We start from the raw sequence: 14,680 nt of genomic DNA, 5'->3' as shown, positions 1-14,680 counted from the left end.
CACAGTCTTACTCAGCAGAAAAAAACTTTGCAGAATGTTTTTAATGTCATAGGCAAAAGATGTGGATGCCTAAGCATAAGCATTCTCTCATTACGCTGTTATCGGTTCTATTAAATTAAGTTTCTTCTTGCTGTTTTTGTTCAATTGCAGTTGGTCAGGACTACTATAAGCAGGTTTTTGTAAACAAAAAACATTTGTGTCTTCTTTGACCAGTCTAGCTGTTGAATAGGCTTGTCCGGTCAAGTGATTAGCTTTCATTTTATACTTTTGATGGTTAAGTGTTTAAAGAATATTTTATTATTACTATAACAGATTGACACTGATCAATTCGAACTGCTTATCCAATACGGTAATTAACGATGTTAAAATGAAGACCAAATCTAAATTTGCACAGTGTCACAGAAAGAGACTGTGACCACATTTTGAGGTACTACTATAAGAATGGATTAAGATTTATGAAGAAATTATTTATGATTACAGACAGGGCCGGTCTGAATAGTGAAAATCCGTGTATAATTGATACCCGTTGAAACTAAAAAAGTTCTTCCCCCCCAAAAATGCGGATAAACTTCCAATGTGCATTTCCATGAAATTATTATTATTTTTTTTATAATTTAAGTTAGGATTTTGACTGGGCACATCCAGGACATGAATCTTGTTCTTCAGACATTCCTTGGTTGTACTGCTGGAATGCTTTTGATTATTGTCATGTTGCATGATCTTCTATCAGCTTGTAACTTCACAAAGGACGGCTTCAGGTTATGTTCCAGGATTTCACAATATTCCTCTGAATTCATGATTCCCTGGACTATGTGGAGTTGTCCAGGTCCTGAGGATGAAAAGCCAGCCCAAAACTTGACATTCTCACCCCCGTGCTTCACTGTAGGGAGAAGGTTCTTTTGCTGGTATGCAGTGTTGACTTTTCACCAAACATGACTGTTTTAGTTGTGACCGAACAGTTCAATTTTGGACTCATCTGTCCACAGAAGGGACTTCCAAAAACACTGGTTTGTCCAGGTAATCTCTGCAAAGTTGAGATGGGCAGCTTTGATCTTTTTTGTGAGCAGAGGCTTCTACCTAGCAAGCCTTCCATGTAAGCCTTGTCGATTGACTTTTCTTCTGATTGTTGAAGCATGCACATGTGTCCCAGATGCAGCAAAAGAGGTCTGTAAATCCCTTGATGTGATGTTCGAGTTGGCTTTTTACCTGAATTATCATTTTTCTTGTGGTTCTTGCTGATATTTTAGAAGGTCGTCCACTTTTAGGCAGGATTGTAGTAATTTTCTCTAGTTGTTCTCGAGTTGCAGATGATCTGCTTCACAGTGGAATGATGAAGCTCAATTTATTTTAGATGACTTTATAGCTTTTCCCAGACAGATGTGCTGTCGCTACCCACTTCCTGAGGTCTCCTGAGATTTCTCTTCCTCTCAGCATGACTGACCTCACCTGTATGGGTTCACCTGGGTAAGAAAGACTAAGGTGATGTGGTTTTGTCTCTGTTTCAGTCAGTGATGCACAATTTCTTCGCTAAAGCTCTCATTTCATTGGTCCATTTCAGTGGTTAGTTTAGCTACCAATTTGACCTACCTGATCCTACTTGACTGCTTGTTTTAAACAATGCAGCTCAGCGTTCACTTACTTTTGCACCGACATGAATTGACCAAAAACTCTTCTTAATTAAGTTTTGACTACACAATTGATAATAAAAAACAATGTATTGAATTGATAAACCTACACCTGTTATTTCACATAAAATGTAATGGTTCAGATTGAACAACAAAATCAGGCTGAAACAATTGGAAAGTCCAAATTGCTCAAGAGGTTCACAAACTTTTGAGCAGCACTGTATGTTGAAAAAAAATCTGCGGGTCCGAAACAACAAGTTTGCTGGGATCCACTGTATTAGTTTACGTTTTTCATTATTGATTTAATAATCATTTTACAACATTATTAATTTGCATCTGTCATAGTGAAGCTTAAGGAGTAAGAAGGAGGAGAAAGCGAACATATGGATTGCTAGAGTGCAACAACTACAGGTGTAAAGGACAATCATACTTGACAGCTTCCTGTTCCTTATCAAAAACAACATATGGCTTTGATTTAGAGATAAGTGATCAAGTGGAGAAAGCCACAGAACACCAGCTATTAAATTAAGCACTAGACTTGGTCAACAACATTTGCACCCTACACAAAGGAAAAACGGCCACACAGAGATAAGCCCTACTTAGCGAAAAGGTTTCCATGGCAGCATCCTCTAGTTGATCCCAAACGGAGCTCTTATCACGGCCTGGAAGATTTTCCCAGGAGGAAAAAGAAGCGGGAGGGAAGACAAGCGGAGGGTGTTAGGCCATTATTGAAAAGCGTTAATGGAAAAGGGAAAAAAACAAAACAAAAAGAGTATAGACCAAACAACGAGAACACAAACAACAGGGACAGGGATAATCAGATTGAAAGAAGTGATTCCAACACACACTGAACATACCCATCAGCCCTTCACAAAGATAGATCCTCATACTGATGTCCTCCATTGGCTGAGTCGGCATCCCCTTTGCTGTTGCAGATGCGTGTTCTTTAGCGCCGGGTTTTAGTGTGTGTGTCTTTCCCTGGTAAAACACATTTTATCAAAAATAATGTCATTTTAAGTGGGTTGCAATAATTTATTCATTTTTTTAAGCGTTTTGCATCATACTTGCAGATGTTACTGAAAGCAGTTTTTATGATGAGGTAGAATTTATTGAATAGGGAGGAAATTTAGATTTCCGAACTCGCTTCAAACTAGGGTATGACTGAAATTAATTTCTTTGAGGCGGATTCTAATATTCGGCAAAATAAAATTCTGATAACCAATTAATCAAAAATATACACAGTACATATAGTAAATGTGCTTAAAATATTAAAGATATAAGATACAGGCAGACTGTTTGACTGTTATGTTGTCCTTCGGTATTTAACTTAACAAAATGAAAACTCCATAGAAATCAGACAATTTGTTTTAATGTCATATTTCTTACAAATATTTTGTAATGTGTTAAAAATTACTACTAATAAAAATGGACAGGTGCTATTTCATACTATAACATCAAAATACTTTCCAGACTGTTAAACTCTGTTTCCGCCAAGGTTTTAAATGTTTGACAGAAATGAAAAACTTGTGGGTTACTTCCTATTTTCCTTGCATATATAAAAACAAATGTACTGTAATCCCAGCCACTTCCATTAGTGATGTCTTCTAGAATCAACTCTGTTACAGAGGGCAATACTAACTGCTCGGACTACATTAACTGCAATCTTGGTTTTACACAAACATACACAATACACATACACATAAAATGAAGAAAGATAAAAATAAATTGCAAAATGTTTGCCCCAAAAATGAATTTGAGCCATCATTCCTGAACTTACAAACACAGAGCTGGTAGCAGGGTTTGTTTCAATCTCGCTGTCAGAGAGGGTCCCTCTGGACTGGGCTAAATGTAAAGCACTTCTCCCACCCAAGCCATCTCCCACTGTGCTGCTCAGGTCACTGTCAGCACCCAGAGTCTCTCCAGAGCTATTACTTATCTACAGACAGACACAAATAAATTCATTCAAATGCTGTAGTTGACAACTTTATTAGTTATTGATTAGTGTGGGTTTACCATCTTTACATATTACTCTTTTAACATTCCAAAATCAGAGATTTTGTAGACAACTGCTCAAAATAGGATAAATGATCAGCTGATCCATAACTGTCATCTAGGATGTAAAGTAAACGTAGCTAAACAAGACAAAGGCAAAATGCACTATTTGAGTTGGTCCTGCCCTACCACTGTGCTCGCCTCAGAGTCTTGGCTGGTACTCCTTGTTAAGATGGGAGGTTTGGAACTTGTTACAGACTCTGTGTCACTCTTCTACAAAGACGAGGAGAGACAAAAATCAGCAGTCATGACAGCAGTGTACTTCAGTCAGGCAACATCACAGATTACACCGGCTAACATTCTATTATCGATCATTATAGATTCTATTCACTCAAGTTTATGTACACCGCATACTACCTGAGATCCGGACGTGACACTGAGACCACTATCAGCACTCATCTGAGATTTCTTTTCCTCTGCATCAGCCACCTGGGGGCGCTGCTGCTTTGCTCCTTCAGCCCCTGAGGACAAATACAACTGTCAGACTTTTGATCAATTAGTCTTTCTCAATCTTACCTTGTTGCGAGTCACCCAATTCAAAGCCAGCACTGCACATCAACAACACAAGCAAAAATATAGAAATTCTTCATTTCATTTATGCAAACTTTTGGCACTTTATGGTGCATAAACTGCTACTGGTCAGAACATAAAGCTGACCTGGTATGAAAACTTCCACTGTTCATCATTATTTTGTATGATTCCAGAGTATTAATTACATTCACCAGGGACATGAATGTCATGGCAATATTAGGATTTCAAGGATATTTTTGGCACAAAATATTTGTATAATAAAGGTCTTTACTTGGTAAATGCATGTATACATGATTTTAGATCTATTTGTTTTTCTTGAATTAAAACTTTTTAAAATTACACAACCATCCATGTTCTATGGTGCTTAATCTGTGCAGGGTTGCATCAGTGAGTTAGATGGTGAAAAAATGTACAAACATTCTAGAGAAATGGGAGGACAATATTTGATACAAAGTGAAAAATAAAAGGATGCCAATCATTTAAATCCTCCTTCCCATTTTTTATTACAGTGATTTGTGCTCAATTATAAACTCAGCTGAAATCTCAAAATAAATTCCATTTACACATGATTTTGTTGTTGCCGTTTTTAAAAGAACAGCACCTCGAAAATAAAATAAATGAATATCATTGAAAGCACTAAATCAGGGATAGGGAACCCAAATCCTGGAGAGCCACTGTCCTGCCTGCTTTCGATGTCTCCCTCCTCCAACACAGCTGACCCAAATGATCAGCTCGTCAGCAAGCTCTGTAGAAGCTTGATAACGATCCTGTTCATTAAATCAGGTGTTTTGGAAAAGGGGGACATCAAAAACAGGTAGGACAGTGGCTCTCGAGGACCAGGGTTCCCTACCCCTTCTTTAAATTGTGTAATTGTGAATTCACGTGACTGGTGAGTGTACATAAACTGACAGATTCATTCAAGTGTAAATTAAGAAATTTCAAGAGAACCAACACTGAAGCAAGGAGTGAGCAGGCCCAAAGTGCAGTAAAATTGTGAAAAACAATCACAAATGAAAACAAAACTGCAACAGCGTGAAGCAGTGTAACACTCCATCACAGACCGCAACATTAACTCTTGTCAGTGCTGCCGATGTGGCTCAAAAACACACAGACACAGGCAGTTAGGCATGCCGACAAACTGAGAAACAATAAGTGTAATTAGTCTGTCACCTTCAGCGAAATATGACACATTTAGTAATTTTGTAAAATGAAACATTTACAAACGGCTTCAGTAATATCTAAAAAATAAAATAAAATAAAAAAAGCAAGACATTGGAAAGAATAAAGAGAAGGAAAGGTCAGCATGTGTATTTATGCTAATTTTTATGCAAGGTCTTAGATTATAAATGCCTTCAAGTGTCTTAAGCCTGTAAACTATAGCATAGAATTTGCCATTATTGTGGCGAAAAACAGGCTTCAATTTGAATTCAAATATGTCTATTGCTCAGACCATCAATGTGATTTATGAAGCCTAAACTATAGACAATAAACCATAAGAAATTGACTAAAATGGTCTCACGCACTGTATATAAACTGTTGTGCTGCATGACTTTACGAGTCAATATTATATCACACTAATGGCCTATGGATCATCTTTTAAGTCCCTTTTTTATGCCGAGATAAAGACATAGTTGACTATAAAAAGACAGAGAGGGGTGGGAAAAGAGTCAACAACTTAATACCCCAATCTTTTTTTGATGTGTGAAGTTTCTTACTCTGTGGTTTTTCCATAGATTTTTGCTTATCCTGGTGCTTGCTCCACAATTCTACCCAAGATGCATTGCAAGCAAGGAGAGAAAGACAGATAGTCAGAGAGCAGGTTGAAAAAGTATGTATGGTGGATGAGCATTGAAAGCAAAATAAAATAAAGTTAAACATAAAACTTGAAAAAATATGACACTATTGAATGACGTCAGTATAATGTTTGTAATGTTTGCATGTAGCTGCGTAACAACATGAAACAGCCATAGCTTTTCAAGTTGTGTCCATTATGTGAGATAGCTACAATGGTAACATTACAACACACGCAGAGCACCTGGAGAGCCACACCAACATCTGAATGTGCTGACTCACACCCCAGAACAGAGAACATCCTTCATAAACTGAAGTGGTCTGGCTCGCCAGTAAACAGATTAGAGCGAGACATTGTCTAACTGGAGAAGAGCATGGAATGTGGTTGATGGGGCTGACGAGCCACAAGGTGAAATGGAAGCAGTTGCAAAAGCTGGGATGCACATCTCACAGCATTCTGTAGAATTGAGGGTGCAACTTCTAAACAGGAAGAGAAGGGTTGCAAGGTTGCAAGAGGTATCAAGCTACTTGTAGCTTGACTCAAAGTGTCCCCGGTATACAGGCCCAGAAAAAAAATTGCCACAAAATCTTATTTCAAACCAATTACTGTACTTGGGGCTTTGGCCATTGGAGAGCTCAAATACATCCATTTTGTTGTTAACTGGGACTGTTTCCTGGGAGTTTGTTTCCACAATCCATGCTGAGAGCAAAAGGAACTTCCTTTTTTTAAGTGTTGTAGGAATCTGCAGTAAGGGCACAAGCAAGCCGCCGTTTTTCTGTGATGCCCATGACTGATTGACCTTGGCCACTACTGCAGATTTAGGTATTGAAAAAACAAAATCAAAAGACATGCATTCAAGGTGCTGAGAGGCTGACGACAGACCTCAAGAGGTGGCAAACAGGGACACAAATGTTTTAGGAAGGCAAGACACACGCAATTCGAGCAGGGACACAGAGCTACACACTATTCCAAACATTATTTGCTTTTACTATTGCACACTTTTATGGTTATATTATGTTGAAGTTTATTTTTATACATGTCGACATGAATGTGAAAAAGCACTATTTGCATAATCTTAGGTGCTTATAGAATTGTCCAAATAACCTGAAAGCCAATTTAATTAACAATAATGTGTGGAATATTGCAACTCCTGCATTGTCGTGAATGTAACTTTTTGGGGGAATGGTTGGAGACGGGAGAGGAATTTGTTCTGGGATTGATGAGCTTTTCAGGGAATCTCACTGTGCACATGCAACCAAGCTGGAGTGGTGTACACACCAATCGAGGCAATAAAGTTCTCTTCGTTCAGGCTCCGGGAGTCAAAATGGCGGGCACCTCTGCCCGTTGTGGGATGTGGCAGCTGCAGGTGAGGAATGGTCAGAAGACCTTGCGGTCTGGCTGCCTCCATTCGACCAGAAGGACTCTCTTTACTCCCCGGGCTGCCAGCGCTATCTGTGGGGCTTCGCTTGCGCTTTTCAGGGTCTAACAAGTTATCAAAATTAAAGGGGCCACAAACGAAGTTCACCAAAGTTAGAGGAATGTTTATTAGTTTAGCTAGATAAGTGAAAAGCTTTGGCCGCTGTTAATGGCACAAATCCATGCTTTTTAGCAAAAACATCTTTAAGAATTAGAACATCAATTGTATTTACCAGTAAAATCTCCAAAGAAAAACCACAACAATTCTCTGTGATACTTACCTTTGGTTTGATAATGTGTGCGTGCTATCTCCAATACACTAAAGACACTGGCCATTCCTCCAAGGCCTGCATTTGTGTAGGAATGCTCCAAACTGGATACTGTACATTTCAATATGTCCAGCATGCCCTTGTACACCTTCCTGTTCACTTCCTAAAAACAAAGATGATTCATATTAAATACACAAGCACATGCAAGAACTGCTTCTTAACATAACAAAAGAGATGTGTTTACAACAGATGATTCACATTACAGTGTGTTATACTGTTTTTATGTTGGTTTTCAGTGAAATACCTTGAAATAAATAAGGTGATAAATGTTTATCATTAAAAGCGCATGACCGCGTTTCTCCCCTTAGAGCTGGGAGAGCAGATATGTCATTTTGTTTTATTTTGACCCATTTTTGGTCTTTTAACCGATGAAATGCATCAGAATATACACGGGGGGGGGGGGGGGTTGACGTAGGTTGTCCTGGAATTTGTTTGAGCATTTATGGCTGACACAGGTTTGCGGGAGTTATTAAATAAATGACGCGATTGACGACGGCGCGGGAGTAATTTGAGTCATTGTAACGAGTCGACAGTGACACACAGTTAAGAAATATGTTTATAGACAATGAGGATGTTGAAATTTTTGATGGCTTTCTAATGGAATAGATGACGAATAATTACCACTCAATCCCCCGAGGTTATTACAACTGCGCTCCAGTGTGAAGGTAAATATACCCGCAGATGCGACAGTTGTTTGTTGATTTAAAAAAAATATATATATATATTGAAGGTTTATAATAATAAACTTAGGTTTGTGTGAACGCCACAGGTGTAAGCGCTTAAATGTTTTTGGAATTATGCTTCTATCTGCTTCAGGAGCTGAGATATCAATTATTTAGTAGGCATTGACAATTTTATAGAATTTTTAGGAAAACTTCAGGTTTTCGTTTTTGGAGGCATGTTTTGCCAGGTTTTAGACCTTAATGGGTTAAACGAACGAAAAAAAAAAGTGTTTTGTAGAGTTGATTAACATTTAAATGGCGTCGATCATAGTATTAATTACAAGAGTCTAAGGCTAAAATATATATTTATATCCTGGCAAACTGAAATCGGCCAAAAACTTTTAAAATAAATAAATAATACAAATAAAAAATAAATACATAAGAAAAAAAGAAAGAAAGAAAAAAACATCAGCAACCAATATTGTGATGAAACATGAAATATAGAAATCTAGTAATGAAAAAATAAGAAGCAATTTTTGTTAAATGGTATCACACCAACAAAAACCCCATGATGGTGTTGAAACAATCTTCTTACCACATCTCGTATGATCTCCTGTCTGGAGTCTTCCTCAGTCTGGCTGGCTTTGTTAAGTTTACTCAGCACAAAGACGCGGAGCTGCTCATTCTCCAGCAGGCGGCGCACTTTTTTCATGTTGAGCCAGCCGACACCTTGTCCATCCAGCACACTCTGCACAACCTCCTTCAAAAACTGCTGGTTTTCACTGTATTGATAGCACAGGCTCAGATGTAGTCAACAGATACAGTTGTTCAAAATTATTCAGTACCCTCTGCAGTAAAGCGGTTTAGGCATGTTGACATTGGCTTTTTTTCTTGTTTATAATCAGATCAAATAAGAACTTGTAAAATACACAACATAAATTACAACAATAGGATGTGCAATAAACAAATGTCCTTTTAAGTTATTTCCTTACTGACAAAATCATTCAACCCCTTAAATATTACCACTTGGCACTTACAACAGAGTTTCAAGCAATTGTATTTAATGAAGTATTGAGAACACCAGTAGGTGCCAACAGAACCTTAATGGTCAAAAATTAAGCAAATTTAAAAGGACTGTGATACTCTTCCTCTTTCCAGACAGAAGTCCAGGGAATGGTCAAGAGAAGAGGCCATATAACGTATTTCTCTTCATAAGCATGATATGAATAAAATGATAACAAATACATTAAATATTTCAAGAGAGAAAACTAGAAGCATAATTGGCAATTTTATAGATAAAAGGCACAGTAGAAACGCTACCTGGGCATGGCAAAAAGTAGCTGCTGTCCGTGACTGCTGTTCAATATCTGAAACCCATTGTTGGGGGAAAAAAATCCCGGATGACATCTGAGGAACTATGATAGCACTTGTCAGAGGGAGGTACTCAGTTTTCCACCCAAACAAAAAGGTGTAGTGTGAGCTCAAGGCTTCCATGCTAGAACTCGCAGGTGCTCACCCTACTGATTTCAAATTACAAGAAGAGTCAACTTCAGTAGGCCAACAACCACATGGACAAACCACAAAGGTTGTGAAAAACTGTTCTCTGGGGCAACCAGACAAAATTTGAACTCTTTGGGCCTGTGCAGCAACGACTTGTCTGGAGAAGGTAGAACAAGGCTTATTAAGAAAAGTGCACCTGACCAACTGAGAAAAATTTAAAAAGTGCACCTGACCAACTGTGACCCAAAGCGTGGGGACAGTCATCATCTGTGGCTGTTTTGCTTCTTTGGATATAGGGAATCTCCGACGCTTGCACGGTACCATGAATTCAATGATCTATCTTGCGTGTAAATATGATTAGTCAGTCAGTGATAAAGTTGAAGCTTGGGAGATGTTGGACCTTTCAACAGGACAACAATTCCATTAATCATACCTCCAAATCTATCATAAGTGGCCATCGCCCCACATAAATACAACAGTGAATCTCTGACGGGACGTGCAGAAGACAGTTGAAGCACACAAGCCCCAATAAGATCAAAGATATGGAGACCTTTGCCCATACCTGTAAATGGCTGCAAGAACCTTGCGTCAAGATATGTTTCACATCTGAAAGATGTTACTATTCCCAAAGTGGGTTGCACAACTTATTAAGTACAAATGTGACTAAAGGTTGAATAATTTTGTCAATGAGGAAATCACAAAAACAACATTTATGGTATATTACAAAAAGCATTGTGTTCATTTAAGTTGCATTTGTTCGTTGTACAGACCCTTATTTAATCTGATTTGAAACAAGATAATAATAAAAAAATGTCTAACTTGCTAAAACACTTAACCACAGTTGGGGTTGATAATTTTGAACACATTGTATGTAAAGGATCTTGTTTATTAACAGACATAACAATATTGGAAGTGGGTTTGTAATACTTTTATGATGAAGTGTGCATATTTTAAAGAATACCTCGTATTATTGATTCGACCCTGAGGAGAGGGTGATTCTCTCTTCACCGTTGGGCTGTGCTTGATTACAGAAGACTTCTGGTCCACAAGTGCCCGAGGTGCCCGTGCGCCTATTAAGGAAAGGAACACAATTAAATCTTGAAACACTAAAGTTAACCATAAAAATAGAAACACTTGCACAGAAGGTAAAACTCAAAGGAAGTCGGGGTAGGCACATTTGTACCAGAACAGCAGTGTTTTTAAGTAGCTGATTTATTCCACTGCATCACTAGAGAAGCAACATAACTAGTAATCTTCTGTCAACTATTGTCTACAACTGAAGCTGCAAGATCAATACTACAGAGAGTGGAAGGGTAAAACAAACAAGCATAAAATAGACACGCGCACAGGAGGAGGAGAGCTCAATTCTGCTTTGGGTGGTGGCATTACATTGGATTGGAGCATACTGTATGTGTATATGAGACCAAAACTATTCTGTGTAGAAACTATGTCAGCAATTACATGCCCAACAGAAAAGGAAGATGGACTGCTAAATTCAATAAAGCTAGAAAACAAAAGAGCACAAGCTGAGTCAATTGAACTGCCGCAATGTGGTTGATGTCTTTCAAAGGGTTGTCAATCATGCTTTGAGAACAAACTACTGCAGAATTGACAAAGGCAAGCATCAAGCGTGAGCCGTGAGTCATAGCTCATATTATTTGTTCACACAATACAGAATACCTCAACAGCCAAAATAAATATTAGTGTAACTGTGCTTCTGCTATGAATGTATGCAACTTTAAGATTACGTAATGTGAAGTATGTAGATATGGCGAATTATGTGTGTCTGTTTGCATGTTTTATCTTACGGATTTGATTTTAGAAGGTGGAATTTATAATGTTCCATTTAGTAAATATATAACTATGAGTCCAGACAGAAGACAACCAACACAAAATCAACTGAATAAATATATAAAACACAAACTGTATATTGACTTTACTTTCGTGTGGACCGATACATAAAATCTCACAACAAACAAAAAATGCATCGGTAGTATGATATTCCTGAAATAAATACAAAATAGCTCAACAACCTTGAACTAAGCAAAATCTTTATATTTTTTTGTTAAATACCTGTAGTCCTGTACCCGAGGTTTAGCAACTGCATAACAATGTAGCTACTATATGCATGATTAGGCCCAACTTCAACGAGTTAGAAAAATTTGGGGGGGGGGGGGGCATGCGAGTAGTGAAGTTGTTTTTGCGCTATCCTGTTCTGTGTTTGGTGCTGGCACTCTGTGGTTATCTATTGCACATTACTTCGCTTAAATCCGTCCCACAATTTTAAACTGTTTGTGATTGATTGCTAAATAAATAAAATACACAGTGTGAAGTGAAAATAGTCCAAGGGACAACAAAGTGAAACCTTGATGGCGCACACAGGGGAAGAAAACGAGCAAAGGATGTGGGGAGATGTAGTTGACTGGCTTAGAGAAGCATGCGGCTCACTCGGGAAAAGGGCAGAACCCACCTTCTCCGCTCCCTGGGCCGGCCTCTGTTATTATCTCCATTAGAGAATTTAGCCCAAATACTGCACACAAAACCCAGAATTAGTTACTGCCAAGTGTGGACAGAGACGGGGATACCGGCCCAGTCACAACCAGTCTGAACATCAACCCATACAAACATTATGCATGCACACATAAGATGAGTCCAAACAGAAGAAAACTAGCAAAAAGAAAGAAAAAAAATACAAGATAGCCCATGATGTCCTGATGATGATATCATCCCAGAAAATGTCCGGTAATACAACAAGTAGAATTTGCACAATACACGTGTTGTACATGTGGTGTAAAGTGTAAAATACAGTTTAAACCTGTATGCACTGGATGATAATTACAATTTAATGCTCTATTGAACAAAACTCAAAAGCATCCGAAAACTCAAAATAGGGCTTTATTATTGAACTTGTCATCTTGACAAATATGTAGTGTTACCTTAAAATGAAGATGAAACATTAAATATTAGGGAGCCACATACAAAACACAGGAAGACAAAACACAAGAGTAGTCTCAGGTGGTATCGATAGGCAACTCGCTGTGAATTCCCAAAATATGAATGTCATTCAAAGGCAAATGGAGCTTAGCCGGATGATGTACAGTGTTCCCCTGCTATTTGCGGAGGATAGGCTTGAACCCTGCCAAAAAGCAATAATCGGCTAAGACCTGAAAATGGTTTACCGCTGCCAGATTTTATTGGGGTCGCCAACCGATGACGTCACGCTACAGGATTGGCTGGAAATTATCCTGTTAACATCAAAACATTTGAAAGAAAATATTAAAGATGTCATTTAAATAACAAAATGTATGGACTGAAATTGTGAAAACGTAAATAAACCTAAAAATATAAAAGCAGAATACTTTAAGATTGAAGAAATAATAAAATAGTTTGACGTGCTTTCGCACTTGCCGATGACGTCAGTACAGCAGCGCTAACAAAATGCGCACTCTGATGTGTTCACTTTGGTTTGGTTTCTTTTTTAGCTGTTCGCAAATCACAATACATCACAAAAACAGTCTTAATTATAACAGGAACACATTAGCAATCTAAACTGATAATATTTGTCCCATCTCCGTAAATGAATTTGTGTATTTATCATTTATTTAATCTATTTTATTATTTATTCAATATACATTGTTTTTATATTCTTATATTTACATTTTTACAATTTCAGTCCATACCTTTTGTTATTTAGATTACATCTTTAATATTTTCTTTTCAATGTTTGACGTCAACCGGATAATTTCCAGCAGCCCGATCACATCTGGCACCGACACCGGTATAATTGCCTACAGATGCTACGATATGGGCACAAAGCACTACATGAAGCTCCTCAATTCACTTTCATATACCGGTAGTTCCTTGGCGCCAAGATGCGAGCAAAGCTAATAATCAATCCATAATTCTCCCTTAACTATTTGACACTAAGATGTCGCCAAAGCAATATTTTTATGGCTTTTGCCTGAGCACAAAAACAGTGAATAGGTGAGTTTTGTAGTGATTGTAGGACATGTAAAAAAAAAAAAGCAAGCAGCCAATCACCAATATGTGGGGGAATAATGTAGCTGGCAAATATGTAACTGTCTCAGCATAAATAGTGTCATTCACAGAAAAAAGCCTTGACTATGTGCACCTCTAAATGGTTGCGTTGAGGGTTAACTGTTATCAATAAGATCAGTAAACCACCACCACCAGTCAATATGGAAGGAATAGGAAAGTGTGGATAATCAGCACACCACGGGGTCTTCTATCTTAGTCCTACACTGACAAACCAAGATAGGTATGGGCCTTCTAAGAGGAAAGGGAAAATGCAAACTAACACAACAGACATGACATACCCGGGCTGTCAGGTGCATCTGGACAACAAAGATAAAACACAAACACACCATAATGAAAAGGAACAAAGCATTTTCTATGGCAGCTATTCCACATGAATTGGAGCTATTGAGCACCATGCTACACCTGTTTTTTCTCTCAGTTGGAAAACCCAACCTCAACAGAATTTATATTCTTCTAAAAGTAATTTCATCTTTGGGACAGAAAATACACCAACCTATCAGTTGGCTTTGTCCAATCATAATGGCCAACGAACGGCTACTGAGGGAAACAACTATTTAACTACAGATCCAAATCAAACTCATTATATCAAAATAAATTATTTACAATAAACACCCTTTTAAATCTTTTATTCAAACAACTTTTTACTATTTTTTCAAAATGCATTTGTCTGTACTTGCTTATTGTGATGTGATTTAAGCACAACTGTGCATCATT

General features: G+C 37.9%; 1 protein-coding gene across 38 annotated transcripts in view; it reads right to left on the bottom strand.

The window, feature by feature from the left end:
* madd (MAP-kinase activating death domain) overlaps positions 1 to 14,680 on the bottom strand; it is a 47,521-nt gene that overhangs the window by 14,455 nt on the left and 18,386 nt on the right. For 6 of the 38 annotated variants that reach the window (XM_077564108.1, XM_077564094.1, XM_077564111.1 and 3 more), the window contains 12 exons: positions 14,245 to 14,262; positions 12,378 to 12,437; positions 10,869 to 10,977; positions 9,003 to 9,189; positions 7,698 to 7,848; positions 7,279 to 7,482; positions 5,924 to 5,974; positions 4,035 to 4,138; positions 3,807 to 3,890; positions 3,403 to 3,561; positions 2,483 to 2,603; positions 2,225 to 2,287 (listed from right to left, as the gene is read on the bottom strand). In XM_077564108.1, coding sequence (XP_077420234.1) covers positions 2,225 to 2,287; positions 2,483 to 2,603; positions 3,403 to 3,561; positions 3,807 to 3,890; positions 4,035 to 4,138; positions 5,924 to 5,974; positions 7,279 to 7,482; positions 7,698 to 7,848; positions 9,003 to 9,189; positions 10,869 to 10,977; positions 12,378 to 12,437; positions 14,245 to 14,262 — 1,311 coding nt within the window. The remainder of the gene's footprint in view (positions 1 to 2,224; positions 2,288 to 2,482; positions 2,604 to 3,402; positions 3,562 to 3,806; positions 3,891 to 4,034; positions 4,139 to 5,923; positions 5,975 to 7,278; positions 7,483 to 7,697; positions 7,849 to 9,002; positions 9,190 to 10,868; positions 10,978 to 12,377; positions 12,438 to 14,244; positions 14,263 to 14,680) is intronic. The other 32 variants (XM_077564106.1, XM_077564109.1, XM_077564116.1 and 29 more) reach the window with 15 other exon arrangements.

This window comes from Vanacampus margaritifer, chromosome 4 (assembly GCF_051991255.1).
Source record: "Vanacampus margaritifer isolate UIUO_Vmar chromosome 4, RoL_Vmar_1.0, whole genome shotgun sequence".
NCBI classification, from domain to species: domain Eukaryota; kingdom Metazoa; phylum Chordata; class Actinopteri; order Syngnathiformes; family Syngnathidae; genus Vanacampus; species Vanacampus margaritifer.
Note: the sequence above shows the minus strand (reverse complement) of the source record. Positions and strands in the feature narration are given on the sequence as shown.